The following is a 22,557-nucleotide window of genomic DNA, read 5'->3' on the forward strand; positions in this document are numbered from 1 at the left end:
CTAACAGCAATAATGGGGTAGGAAATGGCTTGTTGTTGATAATTGCCATCATTTTATAATGTCTTGCTGCCCTCTCAGCCATTAGATTCTCTTCTCCCTTTGCACCCGACCACTCAGCTTGTGCATGCAGAACCATAGCACTTGCTTCGGGCTTAGAAGCTTCTGAGCAGACTCTACCTGTGCTCGGAAGATGAGCCAACCATCCCTCTTCATCTTCATCAGCTCTAGGAAGGACAGTCAGTCTAATTTAGAGCCTCCCCCCACAAACAATAGCCTGTTCCCAGGCCGGCCAGGTGCCCTGGTGAGGAATGCTGACAATCTGCCTTCCAAGAGCAGAGCTGTCAGCATTACTTCCCTACTGCTGAGCCCTCAGTCATCACTTGCGTGAAGGATAAGCATGCAGCCTGCTGCCTTGTGACAAGAGCTGTGACTTTGTTTAGGAGCCAAGCACTCGGGACAAGTACCAGGGAAACGTGGCTTAGTGGAACAGGAAATATTAACAGTCATGATAAAAGGGAAAAAAAGCGGCCAGTACACGTCCAACTCAGCTGGAGGCATCACTCTACGGTAGGCTCAGAGTAATGGCGGCCCCCAAAAAGACAATAAAGAAATAGCTTTTCCACTTCAAGGCTGACTTCTAAAAGAACAGAGTAATTTTTCTCCTGTTCATGTGTGCACAAGAAAAGCCCCTAAGCAAGGTCATCTGCATATTGCAGTAACTGCTGGCACAGGAAAGAGCACGGAGGGGTTTCCAGCTCCACAGAGGGGCCATTGCAAAAGCCCACAATGACAGACTCACGCAGCTCCATCTCCCTCCGGCAGCGGGTTAGGATAAACCAGTTGTCTATGAGCTACTACAGCTCTGTGCATCAGTCATGTCTTTCTGCTGGCAGAAAAACACATGATTGGGATAAGTGTTTCTGGCTAAAAGGATTTCTCTCAAAACTCCTTTCTGACTGAAATGCTCAAGTGGTAGCAGAATGGTACACAAAAATTATTCCCCCTCCCCCTTTTTCTTCCCTCTTAGTTTCATGTGTTTTAGTTAAGGCAGTTAGCAGGCTGGAAAAGCTGCATTAACATCGCATTCATATCTATACAGTCCTTTCAAGTTACTATAGAGCTGATAACCTCTCTTTGTCCTTGTAATCCACAGTAAATAGAGGAGATTAATCGCTCCAGAAATGGGTAACAACTCACAGATCCCTCCACTTCTAGTATGCTGTTTGCACAACACCTAGTGCTGGGAATAACCAGAAGCTGTTTCAATAATCTTAAATTATCCCAAAACTCTGTCAAATCCCACATTAAACCTAAATGGCTTGTCTTGGTCTTATCTCCACCAGGCAAGTAGCTGCATCATGATGATGATTGAAGGCTGGAACTTAGCTGGCAGGACAATCACTCATTTGGGTTTCCATCCAAGGATCTGTGGCACAGGCAGGGGACTTGGACACTGCATTTGAAGTTGGCTCTAAGGGAGGTCCCTACCAAACCCAGACAATGAAGTAGCCTTTCCTGTGAGAGGCAGTGATTCTCACGCAGGAACAGGGACTCTGCCTAAGGATGGAATGCTGCTGTCCCTCTCCCAGGGCACGACCTTGGGCAGGCAGTATGGGCTCTCTGGTCCCAAGTTTCCTCTTCTCCAAAACAGTGATATGATATACAAGTGGGCTGAGAGCCTTGCAGAGAGGTGCTATCGCCAGTACAGGCAGTTATCATCCTCAGGCCTGGGTCCAAAGCATACAGCAACACAGAGAACCATTCCCTCAAAGGACCCTGGCACTGGCACCCAAGCCAACAGGCTGGATTTGTTCTCCGAGTTGGAGGCTCACTGCTGTTACTGCAGGCTGTACTTTTACCTTTGTAAATGGCAATAGGTGCAAAAGATCCTGAAGGCTGAGCAACAAAACCCAGCACAAATTACCATTAATGAAATAATCCCTTCCTTAAGAGTTATGACCCAATCCTTGAGCCTCTGCAAGGTATAATCAAAGCCATATGTATAGTCATAAATATCAGAAGTGTTTACAAAACACTGACAAGATCTTAAAAACAAAAGCAGTGATTTCCTCATCTTGCTGGAAGCTTTACAAAACACGGGGAAAATTGTCTTGTGTAAAATATTGTGCTGACCACAGAGCACTGTATATTTCACTGTAACAGTTAGTCATTCTATATGCATTTACTGGCTTGGTTAATCTACTATGACTGGCTACAAACTATTGCAAGAGAAAGGTTATGAAGTAGGGTCAATAAAAACTTTGTTTATGCAAAATGCGCTGTTGCCATCGCACAATTTCACACAAAAGGTAAATCAAGCCCCCATCCAAACAACCATTTTCCCGTCAGTGGTGGCTGGCATTGCTAGAGATGTCTAGCAGAATTACTTGGCAGGGCTGTAGAATTGGGTTACTTAAAGCGACCTTGATGAGCCTATACTGGGGTAACTGCCTCTGCTTTTCCTAAAAAGCTGAAATAAAACAAAATAATCCCAAGCACTCAAGCACAAAAGCCTCACCTCTGGCTTTCCCTTCAAGTATCCTAAGGAAAACCTGTAGGTGCTGCAGTCAAACCAGGCTGTTGACACAGAGCAGAAGCTTCATGTGGATGCCAGCTAGCAACACAACCTCATTTCCTGGGAGCTGCTGCCCCTGTCCTTGTACATTCAGAGTGTAGCAGTAGGACAGGACCCCACAGGTTGCTGAGCCCCATTGTGAGGTTCCAATCAGCTCCCAGGTCCTTTGGGTGTCAGGACGCCTTGAAGGTGTACAGCTCTTAGCAGGACCAAAGCCACCGTCTTTTCCTCTGCACATCTTCAGCAGGCAAGGGGCAAAGCAACACTGTGAGCAGTGTGTAAACAGCAGTGTGGTGTTTCCAGGGTCCCTACCTCACACATCAACAATCCTCCAGTGGAAGGACAGAACAAACACCATCACAAACACCCACAGTGCATAAACTGGAAATACGCTTTTTAAATGTAACTCAACAGTTGATTTAAAATAAATACAGGAAGGTGAGGGAAGTCATTTAGGTGTTTTCTAGGAAGGACTGAGATGTCCCTGGCCTTGAAACTGGCAGTCAAAGAAGTAAAGGCTTTGGTTTAATTACAATTTGGGTGCAACTGCAGAGAAAATTGTTCCATTTCAGCTATGCTGTGGATTCCATGAAATTGCAAGAAACTGTTCTGGTCTAGACTTCATTCCAGAGGGGAAAGATGACATTGAGATTGGTCTTCTTTCATACAATAAGGGTGGCAAAATACTGGAATGGGTTGCCCAGAGAGGCGATAGATGTGCCATCCCTGGAGGCATTCAAGGCCATTAAAGCAGAGAAACATGTTTTTAATGCACCTTTATGAAGATATCACCATTGACGCAGGAGCAGAAATTGCAAATTATTTAATTTGTGCTCTACTGTATTTATGCCCTTAAAGAGATAGTTATTTATCATTGTCACTAAAAGCTCATAAGGGACATCTCCAAAAGCTGTAAGCACCATTGGGCCCTTGAACAGACAAATCTACATATGCTCCACTGGCATTTCAAAGCTGCTGAGAACTAGCACTTCTGAGAGGTCAGCTCTTTCAGTCATCATTTGCATATCAAATATTCAGTTCAAATGTCTACATTTTGCATGTTTACTATTGAAAAGAAAACTTGTTACAGCAACAGCCTTCTGATGGAAGAGGTTACTGACATCTCTCCAGCACAGGCAGGCAGCACCAGTAGGTCTAGGTCAATGCACACTGTGCTGCTGAATTAATACACATTTGGGAGATGATTAAAAATGAGGACCTGCTGCAATGAAAATACATCCCAGGGGAGTTCAAGCCAACTGAATTGCTGCAGTTCTGCAGAGACCCTAAAGCAGCAGAACTCATCACACATTTTTCTTGTAATACCTCATTTCTTTTCCCAGGATGCTAGAAGAGAACAGGTCGGAGGATACACTGAATGGTGGAAGTGTTCGTTCTGGATTACTTTCAGGTTACTTGAAATTCAATCACAGTGCTTCAGATACATAAAAAAGAGCAACAGAGCACACTTAATCCTTCACTTTAGGTTCCTAATGCAACACAGAGCAAGACTTCATGGGTAAAGATTGTGAGCCTGAAGTCTGTGAAGCCAAGCACAGTATTACCAACATTAGCAGGACTCTGTGGGTGCTCATGCATCACACACAGAAGCCAAACTGAGGACTCTGAGCCTCGTGCTTGTGCTATGTATAAAGACTAATGGGGCATCAAAGTGGATCTTTCCTTGAGAAGGAGTCTACATAGGTTCAAAGTGTTCCTCTCAGGCTCTTAGATTGAGCTAAAGATATTGGAAAAGCTTAGATCAGGCTTTAATTTAACAGGTAGCCCACCAAACACCATTCCTTCAACATATCGAGAGCTCTTTCAATAGATACCTCTTTATTTGAAATGGAATGCATCTTGAAAAATATGAAAAATAAATCACATCTCTCAGAAATCATTTATGAGTCATATTTACACACAATTTTTTTTGACGACACTGGTATTTCTGCTCACAATAGGATGTGCTAGAAAACATTTGGTACATCACTGCAGCTATAATTCAGAAGCTGGCATTTGCATATCATGAAACTTAAATAAAAAGAGGAATTACTTCAGGATGTCACAGAGACAATATCCACTTGATCTTCCTTTCACCCCAGTTTCTAAATGTTCTTGGTCACCACAGCTTGAATTTTCTTGCTGAATCTGTCTCTTAATCACTTTGTTTTTAATTAAGACATGTAATTTTGACCTCTCTATGAGCTGAATGTCCACACTTTTGCTACCATATACCAAGCATTTGCCTGCGTGTGTTTTGCTGGCATTTTTGTTTATTCTCTAATGAATTTATCACCTGCTGTTGGCTTTTTCTTCCTTTTTTTTTTTTTTTTGCAAGGGGAAGGACAACCTGATTTCTCTACTTGCAAAGCTCCAGTGAGATGGAGTGTGATCTGCTGGACCTGCTTTCGCAGCCATTGCCTACAAGGCAATGACATACAGTATTTAACCCAGTAGTTCCAATGGAAACTATGCTGTAGTAGAGAGGCAAGCCAAAAAAAAGCCCAAACTTGCCTCATTTATAACATCAATTTCTTGGTCTAAAATTACTATCAGTCAAAAGAAAAAAAAAAAGGTGGGATTTGGAGTTGTCAGATTGTCCATGTCAGACAATTCAGCCTTCTTTATACTGACACAGTGTGAGCCACACATTCCAGCTGTCCCCAGGGGACCCTGACCAATTTATTCCCATTCAGTTTCCAGGAGACAGTCTGGAGGCACAAGGCAGGGGGTTGATTCTTACACCCATCCCTCCACTCGGGCTGCAGGCACAGGAACAGCTCAAGGTGGATTTTGTGACAGGACCATCTCTCACATTAAGAGTTTGGCTGATGCCAATGCTTTTAAATAGGTAACACAGCAGGTAAGGACATCCAGCAAAATACTGTTGAACTACATCAGCCCAAGTGGTCTTGAGAGCATCCTTCAGACCAACTTACAAAACATAAGGTGAAAGTGGGATATTGACCTTGAACCAGTGAAAGAGAGCAGTAAACTCAAAGTGAAAGCTGTTTCCTCAAACCTTAATGGCAGTTACAACACTAAAATTGTCATCTTTCAAAGTACAAATACTTCCAGAAGAGCAGTAAAATTTCAGCTTTAGACTAGATCCATAGACTTTAGTGGCATTCAGGGCCTTGCATCCACTGAGGACAGGAATACCCTCCTCTTTTAGAGAAATATGTCTGCCTGATCACATAGGAACTAATGTTCAACAACTACATTTATCCTTCAGTAACCTAAAATGCATTTTAGTAGGTGAGATATCAGCCATACGCCTGTGTATCTGAAAAGGTGGATTAGTTACTCAGTAAACTGTAATTAATGACTCTAAAGAGAGGAGCCAAATTACAAATTACAGTCTATTTTGTGAGTCTTTGACTAGCTCATTAGAGAATCCCCTTGCAGCACTAACATCCAAGCATTAGCAGAATGATAATGGCAGATGTACAGAGATGTGGAAATTGGCTATTATGATTGCCAAGACAGCAAATCTAATCCTAGAAGATGCTGGGGCACCTTCGATTTCAATTAGTCTCAAAATAACAACTTTGTTAGCACAGCTGTAATCTACCACCCCAAGCTCGTCACAAAACCTTGCTGTGGGCCATACCAAAACCAGAGCTTAGGAGCAAACACTGAGAACCACCAAGGTCAGGCTTTAATTCTGCACTATGATGCGGTCTGCGTGTCTAGGTCACATGGGGACAAGGAACACAAAAGAAGGGCTAAAAGAGATCCCAACTTACTCCTTACAGGTCTGAGCTTAAGCTGAGAGTGCAGAAGGGAATGTTACGTGCTGTAGTCAATTCCAATATCATCCTTTAAGCATCACTCCAGTCTTTTGTTTTAAACACTTACAGAAAGAGCTTGAACCAAGAACATGGGGCTTTTACTGTCAAGCTACACCTCAGTTACACAAACAGAAAACTCCTGGATGTGTGGCTTCAGAAGACTTTGTTTGCATTCATGTAACTTGTAAAGCGGCCAAAAGCTGTTTTCCTCACCACACTAAGTTAAAATAAATAGCCCCACAGCTGCAACTTGAACCAGATATAACAGGCCACATTGATCTGTCCTGCTTCCAACCTCCTGAGGACTGGGGCTGTAGCATGAAGCCACCCATCATCACCTGGAAGGCCCTGGAACGCTCACAGACCTGCAACCGCTCCTTCCTCTGCACTGGGCAAACAGCACCAACCCAGTCTCACCAGCACCACAGCCAAGCTTGCAGTGACTGTTAGGAGGAAGCTACACCAGCTGTGCAATTAGCCCTTTGTTTTCCAACTTCACGGCATCGTCACTTCTTTCTGAGGCAAGGCTGCACGGCCCTCTTGACATCTGACAGCACTGAACACCACAATTCATCTGGCTCACCTCAGCTACAGAGCAACTTCCAGCTTGTGAAAACCATCACCAAAAGAATCCATTCGCACACTAAGGCATACATAAAATAGGGTTTAAAATAGGGGCTACTTTAATGTAAGACACTTAAAAACCGCCATGAAAATTCAACACGAGTCAAGAGCTTGGGTCGCTTACACACCAACCGTGCAAAGAGAGCCATGGACACTATGAAATGTTCATAAATGTCACTTGGGTCCTGCCCTCCTGCCTAGGAAGGAGCAGGTAACTGGAATCCAACTGGGATTCCTGTATCACAAAAGAAGACAGTCAGGTTCCTCTCCGCTCCTACATTAAAAACAGATTGGCTTTAATCTCGGGATGACAAGCAATGGTTTTTCTTGAATAACCAAGCGTGAATAAATGCTATCTTCTGCCACATAGAGTGTTTTAAAAGAAAATAATTTTAAACCCAGACTCTAACTCCTATTCTCATTACAGAAAACAGTTTCTGTACGCAGTGTGGGTTTCAGCCAAATTCCAAACCGCACATCACATTTTCTACCTTAGCGTAATACAGTGGATTTTGGGTAAAAATGAAAAACTTTTATCAAATTACACATGGCCAAACTAGCCATAACTTTTTATGGTGCTAATGTACACATTGGTTTTTTCCTTTGCTTTTCAGATACAGCCTACATTCAGAAATGTCTTGCAAATATAAGCCTTTAGAAACAACAACAACAAAATAAAAGAAGAAATAAACCCAAACAACCTAATAAATAAAATAAAAATACATTAAAATAAAGTTACAGTACATCCTGTCTCCTAGAAATCCCATCGCACCGAAGGATCCCTTCCAAGGTTCATAAATAATAGATTTGAAATGCTTCTGGGCACCGAGGGCGGCAAAGCAGCAGCACAGCAGCAGCTGGGGTCCACGTTGTCGAGCCGCACCTCTCTCCAGTCTACCTGCACCTCCGGCGTGTGCCCAGTCTCTGACCACCTGAAGTACGGCCGCGGCGAACGCGCTCAGTCCCGCTTCCCCGAAGCGCTCCGTTAACTTCACCTGCAGTAAGACAGCGCAAAGGGCAACCCGTCAGCCGCCGAAAACCGGCGCCGGGAGCTGGCTCTCCCCGCCGGGGACCGCGCGGGGGACCGGGGCTCGGAGGGGGGCAGGCTGCGGGTCCCTACCTGGTCTAGGCGGAGTTGGAGGCGCTGCGGAGGCGCGGTCCGTGGGGCTGCGCCAGGTGCTGCTGCTTCTGCCGGGTGGAGCGGACAGCGAGGATGGCCTGGCGGTTCTTGTACTGCACCATCTGCAGCGTGATCGCCGCGTTCCAGCCCTGCTCCTGCGCGCACCGAAAGTCGATCTCCTTCCCCTCGGCCATCACCACCGTGAAGTACACGTACTTGCCTTTCCGCTCCACGCAGTCCACCGTCTTCATGTTGGAGAAGTGCAGCTCCTTGATCTTGGCCGTCGGCTCGGCCGGCAGCGGCGGCTGTTGCTGTTGTTGCTGCTGCTGCGGCTGCGGCTTGGGGGGGGTGAGGAGTAGCCCCTCCTCGGTGAGGATGCAGCGCTTCTTCTTCCAGAGCTGCAGGAGCCCGTCGCTCCTCTTCTCCAGCACGCCCTCCTTCACCGCCTTGCAGCCGCTCTCCAGCATCCTCCTCGCATAAGCCGGCGGGGCCGAGGGCCTCCACCCGCAGGGGCTGTGCTCGGGGGGCAGCCGGCACCAGCCGATGACCCTCCGCCCCGCACCGGCGCCGCGCCGGAGGGCCGGGAGCGCCCCTGCCCGCAGGGAGCGGAGCGGCTGCCGCCCGTGCCCCGGCGTGGCGGACGCGCTGCCGGGCGGGCGGCTCTGGCAGCGGCTTTTCCCTCCCCGCCGCTTTTGAACGCGCCTTCCCCTCCCCAGTGACACCCAGCGGAAAAGGAGGCTCCTCCCGTCGGCACCGGGGAAGCCCGGCCCGGCCGCGGAGCCAAGGGGCTGCTCCCTGCCCTGCTGCGGTCCCGGGGCTGCGTGCCCGGCCCAGCTGCCCTTTTGTTCCCCGGGCGGTGGCTGGGGCAGAGCGCGGAGGTGCTGCGGAAGCTGCTGTTCCGCTCTACTGAGCTACCGGTGGCTTCAAAGTGGGATTAATGTATCCATTCAGATGCGCTGCAACGCTCATGTGCTTCCCCCGGGGTGTGCCAGCAGCATGTGCTCGGAACTGATGTCCTCAGCCTGCCCCCCTCCCCGGCGTGGGGAACAGCAAGAACCCCCCCTTCTGGCTGTTTTTGATTCAAGTCCAATAAAACCGTGTTGCCAGTTAACAGCGATACCCTGGTATTTAAATAAACCATCATCGCTCTATTAAACAAAGGAAGCAGCCTGACACCGAACCTGGCACAACAGCTTTACCCCTATGCTTTCAGTGCTCCAGACTGCGCTGGGAGCGCGTTTACTGTATATATAAAATCATATATAAATCTTTACAGTTTTGGTAAAAAAATCAGTTGCAGTTTAATATCCAAGGAAAGCAAGTGTCCATACCACTTCCCAGAGGAAACACTAGGACCTCAGTACTTGGAAATTTTACAAGTAGGAAAAAAAAACCCGAACAACCAAAACCAAGCTGGCAAGGAACTCGGACCATTTGCCTCGTTACTCTCTGCTTTGTTGCCACACATTTGATTATTGTTTGGATTCTCCCAAGATTAGCTTTTGAATTCATTTATTTAAGTAGAAAAGTGACCTCTGGTTAACATTAAGCCATTTAAGTCCTGTGATGTATTAGATGTAAATCAAAAAGCCTATGTAGCTGAATTTGGCTGGCAATGCCAATGCAAACTGAAGGCTGAAGTTTCATACTCCAAGAGCATTCGTTTGTTTTAAACATCTACTTAACATGGCCATGAAAATAAAAACCCTCCTCACAGTAATCCTGGCAGCAAAGAAGCAGGTCATGTAGCACAGGTCAGTGGGAGCACATTAGGGAAAAAAAACCACCCCTCTGTATTATTGATAGCTTTAATGGAGTTTATCTCTGATAACATTCTAAAATGAGTTTCTTACTATAATCTTTTCCTCCTGAAGTTCAAAGTTACCTTTGAAAAGCTGTTGAGAGAAACAATTAAGCTAACAACAGCAATTAAGATTACTTGGCTGGTTTACCTTTCCTGAGGTAACTGGAAGACACTCAAATCATAATAAAGACAACTTACAAACCATTAAGATGAACAACACAACAAAAAAAGGAGATTAATATCTGAAACATCCATTTATCAGAAGAACAGTCGCTCTTAAAGCTTACACTGTGAGATCCAGTTCATTTTCACAACCATCTTACACCTAATTTTAAGAGGCCCCTGTTCATTTTCAAAAGATATGAACATCATTCTTGATCTGCAGCTCCTCACCATTTGAGCCTAAATCCCCCAGTGGAAGTATCTGTGCCTTCAGCTGCTGATGCACATACACACAGCTTGAACAAGACAGAAGAACACCATGCCTCTTCACCTGCTGTACTTTACACCTACCTATTTGCTCCTGACTGTGTCACATGAGCAGGGACTTAATTTTGCAGTTGTCAAACTAAAACATAAACTGGTTAAAAAGCATTCATCTAGACCAAGCAACTTCATTGAAAAAAACAAGTTAATGTAAGGCACAGGGCATTGAACTAAACCTATAAAAGACTTAATTTCTCGTTATTCTACAGTTTTGGTTACATGCCTGTTGCTGTAGGTGAGTACCAGCTTGTTTCCAACATGCACTAACCAGCAGTTTGGAAACTCACACTAGGCTTAGAAGTCCAACATATCAGTCTGTAACAAGCATTCAAGAACCTTTTCCCATCTGCAACACTGCCCTGTAAGACTTAAGGACATTAGCACATAATCTGTATATTTTAACATGAGTGTTTTTTGCTTGTTCTCAGTGCTAATGGCAATCTGTAATTAATCGAAGGAAAAAAGTGTGGAAAACAAAAAGACTTCCAAATATACAGAAGGGACTAAATTCATTCTACTTTGGCCTTCCATGGCATAAAGTTCCCAGAAGTGTTGAAGGTCAGATACTTAACCCAACTCTAAACACTGATGGACATACTCTGAAATGTATAGACTCACAACAACTCTTTATTCCTGGTGAAATTCACCTAAGGATGTGATCAAAGTAAATATGCAAAACGTCTATTTGAACTTGCACCCTGTAAGCCAACAAGTAGTAACAGCCATTAAAAATACACTACATATTCGACCAAAACCATTAGATCAGTCAAAAGCTAGGAGACTAGGGCAAGATTTCATGCTAAAAGAACAAAATAACCCAAATCTATCGTGCAGAATTTGCCAGTAAAGGATAACAAACTTCATTTGCACAGATGGAAGCCACAACTAAACTTCTGGCAATGCTTCTTACACTAGTAATTCGAAAAACCACATTCACCACAGCTAAGAACACTACATTATCCCACTGAGACTTTAAATATCTATTTAAACCACTGCAATTATATTAAATTCTCCATGTCTGCAACCTCTATTGAAATTCCACTGAAGACTACTGCAGGTCCTGCATCCGTACCTCCTGAAATATCTGATGTACAGATGCCTCCTACTGTCAAACTTGAAATACTACAACCTGATCCTTGAAAGTCTCTACATCTAAGATGCACTTATTCCTTACCAGGTTTTTCCTTCTTCTTCTTCAAAGATCATACTGGCAACAGAAATGTTGGGTTGTTAGATGCTCTTGTCTCCTATATCAAAAGCTCCCTCACTTAGACTCTAGTAGTTGAAATTTTCTATACATTACCTTAATTGAAGAGTAGCGATGGAACAAGTAATGAGTGCTCTTTTTTAATCCTGAGACTATTTAAACACTGTTTTGGGAAGCCACCGTGAAAGATTAAAAAGCCCATAATGTTACCAGTGTTTTCCTGGATAACGTATTTGCTTGACACCAACTATCAGCAGTTAGTTTCAAAAGGATGCTAACCTTCAGGGCAACAACCCTTAAGCATCATTTCTCCCATTACTGAGAAGTGGCTATAACAGAAAAACAGTTAAAAGGGAAACCTCAAGGAAGTACAAGCTGGTCATTGCTAGACATAATAAAGGGTCAAGACCTGAGAAATACACGATAAAATTAATGTGTTGCAATGTATGATTAAAGCAATTAGCAAGCGATTATTTTTCTTGACCTTTACCATCTCATCTCAGTGGAACATGCTGCTGACCAAACACTGAAGGATGCACATGTCATCCTGGGGGAAGATTTTTCCTTTCATGAACTCAATCTCACAGACACCTGTATATACCCCATAGTAAACCAAGCATAGATGCACACAAGATTTATCATAACTATCAACCATACTGCCCCGGACCTTAGCATTCCCTGGAACCTATGGCAGTAACAAAGGAAGAAACTGTGCAGTACACAGACTATTAGCATAGCAGCTGCTCCAACCTGGCTTTTCCAAAGTGCCTTGTTCTTCAGAGTTAAAGGTATTCCAAAAACATTTAAAAGTACTTAAACACACATTGTAAAGCACAAGTCAGTTTCTAAGGGGGTTTAGAAGTTTCTCAGATTTGACCAGCAGAATAAAACATGGTGCAAGTTCAGAACATACCATTTCTCATCAACTGCAGAGTAAACAGAAGTTTGGGTAGATAATCAACATTTGAGTCTATAAAAGCAAAGCTAAGGACAGCCAAGTTCAGGAGCTACACCCTCTCTTCAGCTGCACAGACAACTCTTCTTGACAACTCCACACACTTTAGTTAGATACTTGGCAAGAACAAAAGTCCTTCTGCACAACCCCACACTCCCTGGACACCCACTTCTGGTATACACCAAGCAGACCAAAATGTGGAGTAGCTTATCTTTTGCTTGGTGTATTGTGTCTTGTCTGTTTTACTTGCTCTCATTTTCCTATAAAAGCTGAGACACAGTCTACATGTGGAAGCAATTAGGTCTGAGCAGAGGCCTAACAGGGGGATTTAAGGAGAAATTAACCAAGTCTTGCCCAACATGCCACACAAATTTCCAACTCCTCCTGAGAGTGTAACAGAAGTAAGGCTTACTGTTTCCAGTAGACTTATGTTCAGTTTAGGTAAGCATAAGGTAATGATAACTTCTCTGACCTGTACAAGAAAGCATTGGATTGGATTGATCTGCACAGCATTAAGTACTATACCATCAACATGTGTCTCCAACTCCAGCCCAACAGGCCATCAAGGCTGTTACACAGAGAAATGCCTTCATCAGACCGGTGGCCCCTTTCTACACAGAGGAGCTTAGCATTTTGTTTGTGCCATTGTGAATTCCACAGAACAATCCGCCTGCCCAACACAAGGCAAAGGAAATCTCTGGCAGAGAAGTTAATAATCATCCACTTGCATCCAAGTTCCCTACCAATTTCTGAATCAGGTCTACAACAATGGGTCTTAAAACACAGAGAAAGTTTAAGTACCAGTTTGAAGGCAAAGATGAACACATTTGATTCCCGGAGTTTTCAATCTTCTGCTGTTTGTGGGTGGTTTTGGTGTGGGTTTCTTGGGTTTGTTTTTTGTTGTTTGTCTTCATTTAACAATTAAAATCATGTCAAAATTACAATCTCTGCTAGTAGCTTGGGACACATCAGTTCCAAGAGTAAAACTAAGAATCTAAGTTTATGAAGCTAGCTAGGTGTAGGGGACAACAGTAAGAAGCATTGCTATGCCTACTGTTAAAAAAACCTCAAAGGTAACATTTCTAACTACACTTGACAACACCCTTCTCCAAACAGCAAAACATGAGAATGCTAAGCTTAAGTCTGGTCTACTTTATTTTAGGATAATTTCGAGTTTATTTATTGGTTTTAACATTAGCAAAGTTATACCAGGCAGGAACACTCTTACGTGCTAATGAAAGCTAGCCTATATCTGCCAAAAGTGTAGAACTACCCAACATCTGTCTCCATCAAGCATAAGCTCTGAGCACCCTTTGCTGTCATCCAAAGTCTCCATTAATTCTCCATTTTCCTCACCACCACCCCATTTTTCCTTAAGATAATTCTCCCTTCAAACAGTAACCAAAACTGGACAGAAGACATCATTTACACAGATCTTAAATTTGGGTGCAGTACTGCAACAACTGACCGAGAAATCTTATTTCAATGACACATCTTCCTGGCCTGAACTTGTTAACAGAGGTAACTGATCCCCCTCAAATACTAAATGAAGAGTTTCTCTACTGCTGGTATAACCCCATGAGAAGTGAAAAGAATGAGTCACAATACTCCAATCAATGTTGAAAGTTTAATGTTCCTGCTACATACTGCCTTTCAGAATTGCTAAACAAGTGTCTTTGAGCACAAAACTACGTTAAGCACCAAAACAGTTTTTATTTAACTGACACCGTAAGAACTGGCACCTCATTTTGTATGATTATAACCTTCCTTTTGCTGCAGTCTGCAGAGCACAAGAACTGCTGATTGAGAACTAGCAAGTCAATCTACAGAGCAGCTTACCAAAAATCTGTTGACAGAGATGGATTCATGGCTCTAGATCTTGCAGGCTGCAGGTGACCTTTTACAACTACAAACTCCCCTTTTCAAATACTGCATCCCATTGTATGACATGAAAATATTAAATGAGAAAGCCATCAAAAATTTCTTAACAGTGACTTTTGAAATTTATTGGACAACTTTCAACAGTGCTTTCTCTTTTTAAGATACATTTGCCAGATGCTGGTAGTAAAAATGGGCTAGATCTAAGTAAGGACTTCAGAGACTTCTCATATCAAAAAGTATGAACCCCAAAGCCCCATATTAATGGCTGCTCAAGCTTATAACTTATCAGTTTGGTCTTCGCATGCCCTGAATTTTAAGATTAAGCTTAACCCAGGGAGACATTTAGAGATGAGACCAAGTGAAACCCAAACTGGCAGAGTCAGGATCTGTATCGTAAGAATACAACTATCGTAGAGTGTGATGTTGACTTTTCATTACTCTATTTTTCTACACTGTGATCTATGCATTACCTAAAAAAAAACCTAAGAGCAGAACTTCAACAGTACTGTTCTATACACAGCTATAGGTGGCAAGAGCTCCTGCTTCCAAGTCCCTGGAGAGAAGAAAGATGAAGCCTGACAGGGATTCTGAAATGAAGCAGTATGGCATTTAAGCCTTCAAGGAATTAAGCAGAAGATAAAAATCAGTTTAGTCAGAGCACATTCAACCCTATTCCTTTCATGGGGGCTGAGGATTCAGAAGGGCACTTAGGATAACCTTTATTCTGTATTACTTACTCTCCAAACAAGAGACATGCTAAAGAAACTCTTCCACCAGCCTTATCCTCATGTGGCTGATGCCTCCTGCTTGCCCTACTCTTTTCAGCCCTTTAATCCTTTACAGCTAAGTCCATGTACTGGTGGCAAGGAAACACAAACAAAAGAAAGGCAAGAAAAAGAGCAAGCAGCCACGGCAAAAATGGATCCATGGTAGATGGATCTTCCTTTCCAACCCTACAAGGACCTTCTTCCTATCCCTCAGAAAGTTATCAAGGTACTTGCTTAGAAGATCAGAACTTCTACAGTTACGTTAATGGCAAGACGACACAGAATACTGTAGCATCATACTGACTGGGAAAACTCAAACGGAAGGCATCGGGTCATAGTTTCTTCAAGCTGAATGCATTCAAATCCACATCACACCAGCACCTCTCCTGCTAGGCTAGAGATAAGGTTAGCATGAGAAATATCTAGACATATTTCAACTGACAATGAACATCAATACAGACAAAGTATGAACCAGAGCATGCAGATATAAATGTAGTGAACAAAACTTTGGGTGAGAAGAGGGGATTCCCTTGCTTGATACAGTGAGTACAAAGTAGAATACAGCTAAGTGTTCTAGCACTCCTTTAGGTTGCAGGGCAGGTTTTGTTCAGGACAACCTAGCTCTGTCTACACAGAAATCCAAGGCACCTTTCTTGGCTCCAGAATTCATACTAATGACCAGTGCCTTAGAGTCAGGCACAGCAGTACTGAAGTCCTTTATCAGATCTAGCCCCACTTCAAAAGACTTGTCTTCTCCAAAATGGCAGTGTTGACCAGTCACTGAAACATCTAGCTCAGATTCACAAGTATTACACTGCAAGTGGAAAGTATGGCTCGAACTTTCCAAACTATTGTGTTTGGTTTTAAAATGCTATATAATTTACTTCTCAGTAATTCTCAACTTTTTTTTCTAGTGAAAGTGAACTGCAGCATGAAAGATATGCCTTACCAGTTTACACATGCAGATACACACATCATAATAAAACAAGACTAGCTTCTGAAAATACTAGGTTTTATTCACACCCCAGTGGTAAACAATAACCTTAATATGACTAGGTTTCTTTTGTAGATCACTATGTCACATAAAATACAAAACCCATAGCATAAACAAGCTGACAGTTATGAATGTTTAATGTGGTCTCGTTGGAAATTAAACAAGTTATGCTAATCTTCTGAAGTAGTTAAATTCAAAACGCATCATCTCCTAGTTAGTACAAGTCACTGCCAGTTCTATAACAAAGTAATGAAGGCACAGCTAGTGCAAGCAGACTTAAACCCGTTCCAACTACTGGGCTGAAAAATACTTTGGTTGGTTCTTCAGGAGAGAAGTTTTCTCTAAACAAATATTGGTCTCAGTTAACAGTTCTGATAATCTTCACAGCTGCAGTCTAATAGCTACATGACAAAGACTTCACAAGAACCAAACTATGTAGCAATGAATTAACATTCATGCTTTAGGGGATTTACTGCATTCTACATATTGGCAGAAAATTATACTGTTAAAATGCTAGGTAGATTGAACCTACATTTTAAACTGGTTCTTATGTGTTTGATTTCTTTTTTTTTTTTAACAAATTGGTTACTTAATTCTACCAAGATACAAAACATAAGGCTGTAAGTAACTAATAGTTGTGTTTAGGCTATTACAGTGCAGGTAATCCTCAAGGCCACATACACACTGCTTCACTGCTGCTTGCATTCTGCTGGGTTTTGATCCTTCTGTTGAGATAAAAAGAAATATCAGTTTACAGGTATCAGTGTTTTAAAAGAACCATTAATACCACTAAGCCTACTTTCTTAAGTTCCAAGAGTCAAGTTCTTATTTTATCTTTTCCCTTAAACTAATTGCCTAGTATTAGCAATATCACTGTCTTTAGATGTGGCAACATAACACAAGAAGCCCATCTTCCAGCTGCTTCATTTTGATTCCAAAACCTTTTTCAATTGGAAGCAGTTTGCATACACTACAGCAGATGGAACATAACCAACAGGCTGTACAGTTTGATTAACAGTTCTATACCCTACATCTTTCTAGGCACAATACTGAGATTATGTAATTCTTTCAACAGTACTTCCATTGTGGCTCAAACCACTTCTACTGAAAAACATGCTCCCTCCTCATTAGAAATTGCAAACACATTTCATAGCAGACATTCTTCATTCCCAGACTTCATTTTCCCAACTGCAACTTTCACCTACCATCATTAGATGCTTTTGGGTGGCCAAACATACCTTTTCTTCAGCTAGGAAAAATTTATGACCCCAATGGCTCACCATCACTTTTCCAGCAAACTGAGCTGGACTGGTCACTTGCCCTTCCCATGGAGTAAGAAAGCAGATAGTCACTCTCAGCTATTCACATTTCAGTAGTTGGCTGTAAACACATCCCTGCACCTTCACTTCTACCTCAAGCAATAAAAGACTTGCTATTATTTATCCTCACAAAGCCTCAGTTTTATGCTCTGCTGGAAAAATCCGTGCCAGAGTCAGCTTGGGACAGGTTCCCAAAACTGAACCTCCATCATGCAGTTCTCTACGTGGAGTTACAATTATAGAACATTTTCACCATTAGCAGCAACTTGCTGCAAGACAAGCTTATAGAAAACCAAGCCTGACTAATTTCAGTGCTGAAAGCCAAAAGTCACTTCTACAAAATGATTCTTGGAGAAAGAACTTCAAAGTTGCTCTACTATTATTAGCCTGTCAAAACTGGGACAGAAATAGCCTTAGCCAAAACATACTCACCTTAGGAACTAATGATTAAGTATTTAAACAAAAAAATAATCAAGATTTAACCTACATAAATTTGTATGTGTGAGTATGCATACACAAAGTTCAAATAGTCTTTGTAATTCCTTACTTTGGGGTCATACTCAGGATCATTTTCTTCATCTGCTTCTTCTTCCCCCTCCTGAAAGAAAACACTTGTTTATGTTACTCTAGCTTATACACATTCAACTCCCTGAGCCATTTTCATTAAAATTAAGATTAAATTATGCTCTTAAATACATTACAACTTTCAGTTACACATATTGCATTAGTTGGCCCTCCACAAAGCACATCATCTTTTGAAATCAGTTGCAGCTTAATTTGAAAGATAACTTAGGGGTGACTTTCATTTGGTTTGGGCTTTTTGCTAGGTTGAAGTATTCACCCTAGATCCACAAAATTATGCGTTGTGTCTTACATTCCTAAGTAATACTTAAACTTAGTGTTCAGAGTATTAAAAAACTAAAGGAACTCTTATTTCAGATAAACTACAAAAGGAAAATTATTTAAATCCAGGCCATCTGTCAACTTACCTCATCATCTGCCTCTTCACCTTCTTCATCGTACTAGAAGAGAAAATAAAAAGGTTTTGATAGGGTCATAAATGCAGCTGCTTATGGCTCAAGTACAGCCAGATAAGTAAATGCCAGAGACCATACCATACGGTACCGTACTCTCCAAGAGAACTTCTTACTGACAGATTTAAAAGTGTTTTCTGTATCAGCGTGAGCAATATTCTATCATTTAAGCTATGCTCTGGCAGAGAAAACCATCTAGCTTAAGTTCCTTATATACAACACTGGAAGATGTTATTAGACTGCGATAAGCCTTCTGGCCAGTGGAGCATCTCAAAGCCTATGACAATTTGTACAGTCCAGTTACTTCCCTCTTCTATACACCCCAGGCCAAAGCTTTGGACTAAGAGCTACCATTTTACATTCTAAAAATAAATTTTAAGGCAGGACTTACCTAAGCTATCTTAACTGTCAAACTGCCCTTGTTTGTGCAGTGGGCAAGAAAATATTTTGTCCACATAAAGTTCTGGGGGTTTGTGGTTTGTTTGCAAGCTTAGCTCTTTTACAACACTTAATTTAAGCCTTTGCAGAGCTCACTTTGAATATTTTCACATGATCTGAATGTGTTTATCTACAATTTTCTAATAAGAATACCCTCCAAAAGGATCAGGCTTGAATCTCAAGGAACTTAGTAACAGAGTATCACTATAAGCACAAAGAACAGGCTGAGCGGGTAGATAAATAAGACTAATTTGTTCTCTGGCAGCTCATTATAGCTCTACCAAATTATGGGGTATGCCACCCTAGGAATGCCTTTACACAAAATCCTCCTCAGACATCCTCTAAATGTTCAGCTTCTACCACTAACTCTGGAGTCGCTACTTCAAGGATTAATTACTCTTCTGCTGCTCTTTACTCTAGGGAGTTCAGCTGAAACTAATGTTAATACATCCCATTCCAAAGATACCAACATTTTAAGTCAGAAATTACCCAAAATCTTTATTTCAAAGTTTTTAGCATTTTAAAAGAACATTATACTTACATCATCATCGTCATCTTCAATAGCTTCTCCTGTGAAGTACAATACTGATCGGGGGACTATACGTTCACGCAAGAAATGACCTATTTCAAAGTCTGCAGCAAGGATTGCCTCAGCATCATCATCCTGCATAAAACAACATTATTTCCTAAATCATAATCTGTTAACTACTTTTGACACAAAACCACAAGTTGCACAGACTTTGATATGGCCAAATTTACATGAACCTCGTGCTGGCTTTCATTTTCTGAATCAAGATTTGCTTTGTAAGATTTAAATTGTGGAGCCAAGTTTTTTCTACTATATACAGCCTATCTGCATTATGCAGGGGAAATGGCTTCTTCAGTAAGCTTAATTATACAAAATTGTGGAGTTTAAGTTTTATTCTTCCCCACCCCCAACATGCTTTTAAGTAGAAAAATTGTTTGATACCTCCCAGACTTTCATTTTTTTTTTTAGCACAATACCTATAAGAACTAATTACTAGCCAGGTACGCCTAGCTAATTAAAAATTTTACAAGCTACTTCTGATTATTACAGTGCATCTCCTCCATGACTCCCATTACACTGTGAAACACATGAACACCTAAAAATGCTCTCTGATGCAATTCCAGGTTTTCACTCCTTTTGTTTATACACATGTGTCCTGGTGTATCTGAGAAGTTACCTTCCACTCAAAAGGCTTCTTTTTTCTTTCTTTTAACATTACAAACATGCAGCTTTTGGTGTCCATGTTACATAGAGTTTTAACAGCATGCTTCTGAAGGCTTTAACCAGATTTCTCACTCAAGCTACATAATGTACTCAGCACTTTAAAGTGGTTTACAATAACATAGCTTATTACTATAGTCTTCTCCTGGTGAGCACACAGAAGAGTGGGCTCTTAGTTTTCTGTTCTTGCTTTATTACCTTCTCTAAGACTTAATAGCTTAGGAAATTTTTAACAGCATAAAATACAAACTGAATACATGCAGCCATTAGAGAAGTTCATCCAAACAATGCCCAAACAAACAGACCTACACCAGCCATTAGACCAAAGGCCAGTAACAAAGATCACTAAATTTATCCAACTGTTAACAGTTCCCAAGGTAGCTTTCAGGAAGGGTAAGTTGTTGAAGTTTACTAAACTGAACTCTGTGATCCAAATCAACAAATACTTGTTTTAATAAAGAAAACACAAATGCACACTACTCATCACAAGTATTCTCAGTTAAATACAGAAAGTTAAAGCTGAAACTGTTTAATAAATATCCAAACAATTTCATCAAACACTTTGCACATAAAGGTATGAGTACTTTCACGGGTGTTTGCCCCCCACCTTCATATTTTAAATAAGCAAACTTACCAGGTCTCCACTTTCAGGAACTGCAGGAAAAAAAAAAAGAAGAAACAAGTGAATGAAGTACAAACTACATCTGAAGTTAATGTAGATAAGCTAATGTTCAGTTTACCTTCAGGAGGACTAAAGAAGTTGAAGAAAGAATCATTGGAAACAGTTTTTGTCACTGTTCTAACTGTTCCACGACCCTTATGTTTCTGCTTCTTCTTAATGGTTTTTAAAGTAACATTTTTTCCTTTTTTCCAGTCTATTTGGCAACTGAAGGGGGAAGAAAAAAAAGCAGCTGCAGCTCATTATCATTCCAATTATTCAGTCAGTGCTATCTTTCCATTACTTCATTCATCAAACCCAAGACTAACAGCTTCATTTTATGATTGAAGTGTTTTCATACCAAAGTTTCTCCTTCCCCACTCAATCTAGTAAATGCTATTTTCATTAGCTACCAAGTTCTGCCTAGTTTCCTATCAAAGAAGATCGTTCCATTTTTAGAGCTACATATCAATTATAAAGTAATGTTATATTTGGTCACATTAGTAATATGCCAAGGTTTACCACACCTACCATTGTAATCTGCAAGTCCTTAAAATAATCTGTGAAACAGATGTGGTTTTGGGTTGGTTTTAGCTGCCTGTTTGTTGGGGTTTTGCCACCTTTAGTTTTTTTGTTTGGTCATTTTTTGTTAACTCTATCTTGTTTAGTTTATGCAAAATCATGCCCACAGACTTGCCTCACACTCAAAAATAATTCTGGGGACATGTAAATGGAGTCACATCCGTGACTGTCCTTATTTGTGCAAGTTCCTGATTAGATTCCTTTAAAGACTCGAAGCAAGTGAGCTGTTTTGGGATGAGAAAAAGTTGTCTTAAGTTAAAAGAAAAAACATGGACTAAGGATAAGTCACTTTCACAGCAGCAGAGTGTCATCTTACAGTGACCTCTGCCAGGATTTACGCCTTTCAAAAACTGTCCAAAACGAGGAAGACAAAACAGTTTGACCAAAGCTACTCAAATATTGAAGACTAAATCTCACAGGATATTTGCAGAAATATGTTACATTAAGTGATTGGGAAATGCAGGGGTAAATGGAAGTCAGTATCAGTAATTGCAGAATAATATGCATGAAAAACCAATCGTGACTATGAAGCGATAGACTCTAAAGTAGTTACTAACACTCAGAAGAGGAGTCAGAACATTCCAGACACGTTAACAGGCTATATACAGAGACCCAATGTAGCCATATTTCTGATTATATACAACTCAGGTTTCTGTCACCCTTCTGTTCACAAGAAAAGGGACATGTATAGAAAAAGACTACTTAGTGTAAGGAATAACAGCTAATTTGGAACAAAAGGCATCACCAAGTAAGGAGTATGACAGCTCTTTAAAATCACAAGGAAGCTGGAGCTAACAGGAGATAACAGTTCTTCATTTCTCAAATGGATTAACTGAAAAGAGACTCAGAGGCAAATATTCAACACTTGTAAAACAAACTGGACAACTGCAGTATGGAAAGAACTGGAACAGACTTCCCAAAACATTGAGTGTCAAATACAAAAGAGATTAAAAGCGATCAAACAAATTTTGAAAAAAGCTAAAGGCCTACAAAAAGATAACACTATCCAATCCAGCTCCAGCAACTGCCTATTTCTAAATAAATACTGATTAGATCTTTTTACTTATATG

At 41.5% G+C, this 22,557-nt stretch overlaps 2 protein-coding genes across 4 annotated transcripts in view; both read right to left on the reverse strand.

Annotated features, from left to right (window-relative positions):
* Positions 1-4,395: 4,395 nt before the first annotated feature.
* PHLDA1 (pleckstrin homology like domain family A member 1) lies at positions 4,396-10,235 on the reverse strand. The gene is given in 4 exon segments (XM_031047960.2): positions 4,396-7,988; positions 8,114-8,827; positions 8,829-8,973; positions 10,205-10,235. Coding segments are annotated over 3 exon segments (885 nt in total). The 3' UTR covers positions 4,396-7,988; positions 8,114-8,118.
* Positions 10,236-16,204: 5,969 nt separating this feature from the next.
* NAP1L1 (nucleosome assembly protein 1 like 1) overlaps positions 16,205-22,557 on the reverse strand; it is a 29,818-nt gene continuing 23,465 nt past the window's right edge. For all 3 annotated transcript variants that reach the window (XM_005147900.3, XM_034062721.1, XM_034062722.1), the window contains exons 10-15: positions 20,988-21,133; positions 20,882-20,901; positions 19,540-19,662; positions 18,516-18,548; positions 18,074-18,124; positions 16,205-16,932 (exon numbers count right to left, since the gene is read on the reverse strand). In XM_005147900.3, the coding sequence (XP_005147957.1) occupies positions 16,897-16,932; positions 18,074-18,124; positions 18,516-18,548; positions 19,540-19,662; positions 20,882-20,901; positions 20,988-21,133 (409 nt within the window). In that variant the 3' untranslated portion in view covers positions 16,205-16,896. The remainder of the gene's footprint in view (positions 16,933-18,073; positions 18,125-18,515; positions 18,549-19,539; positions 19,663-20,881; positions 20,902-20,987; positions 21,134-22,557) is intronic.

This window comes from Melopsittacus undulatus, chromosome 5, assembly GCF_012275295.1.
Source record: "Melopsittacus undulatus isolate bMelUnd1 chromosome 5, bMelUnd1.mat.Z, whole genome shotgun sequence".
Lineage (NCBI taxonomy): Eukaryota > Metazoa > Chordata > Aves > Psittaciformes > Psittaculidae > Melopsittacus > Melopsittacus undulatus.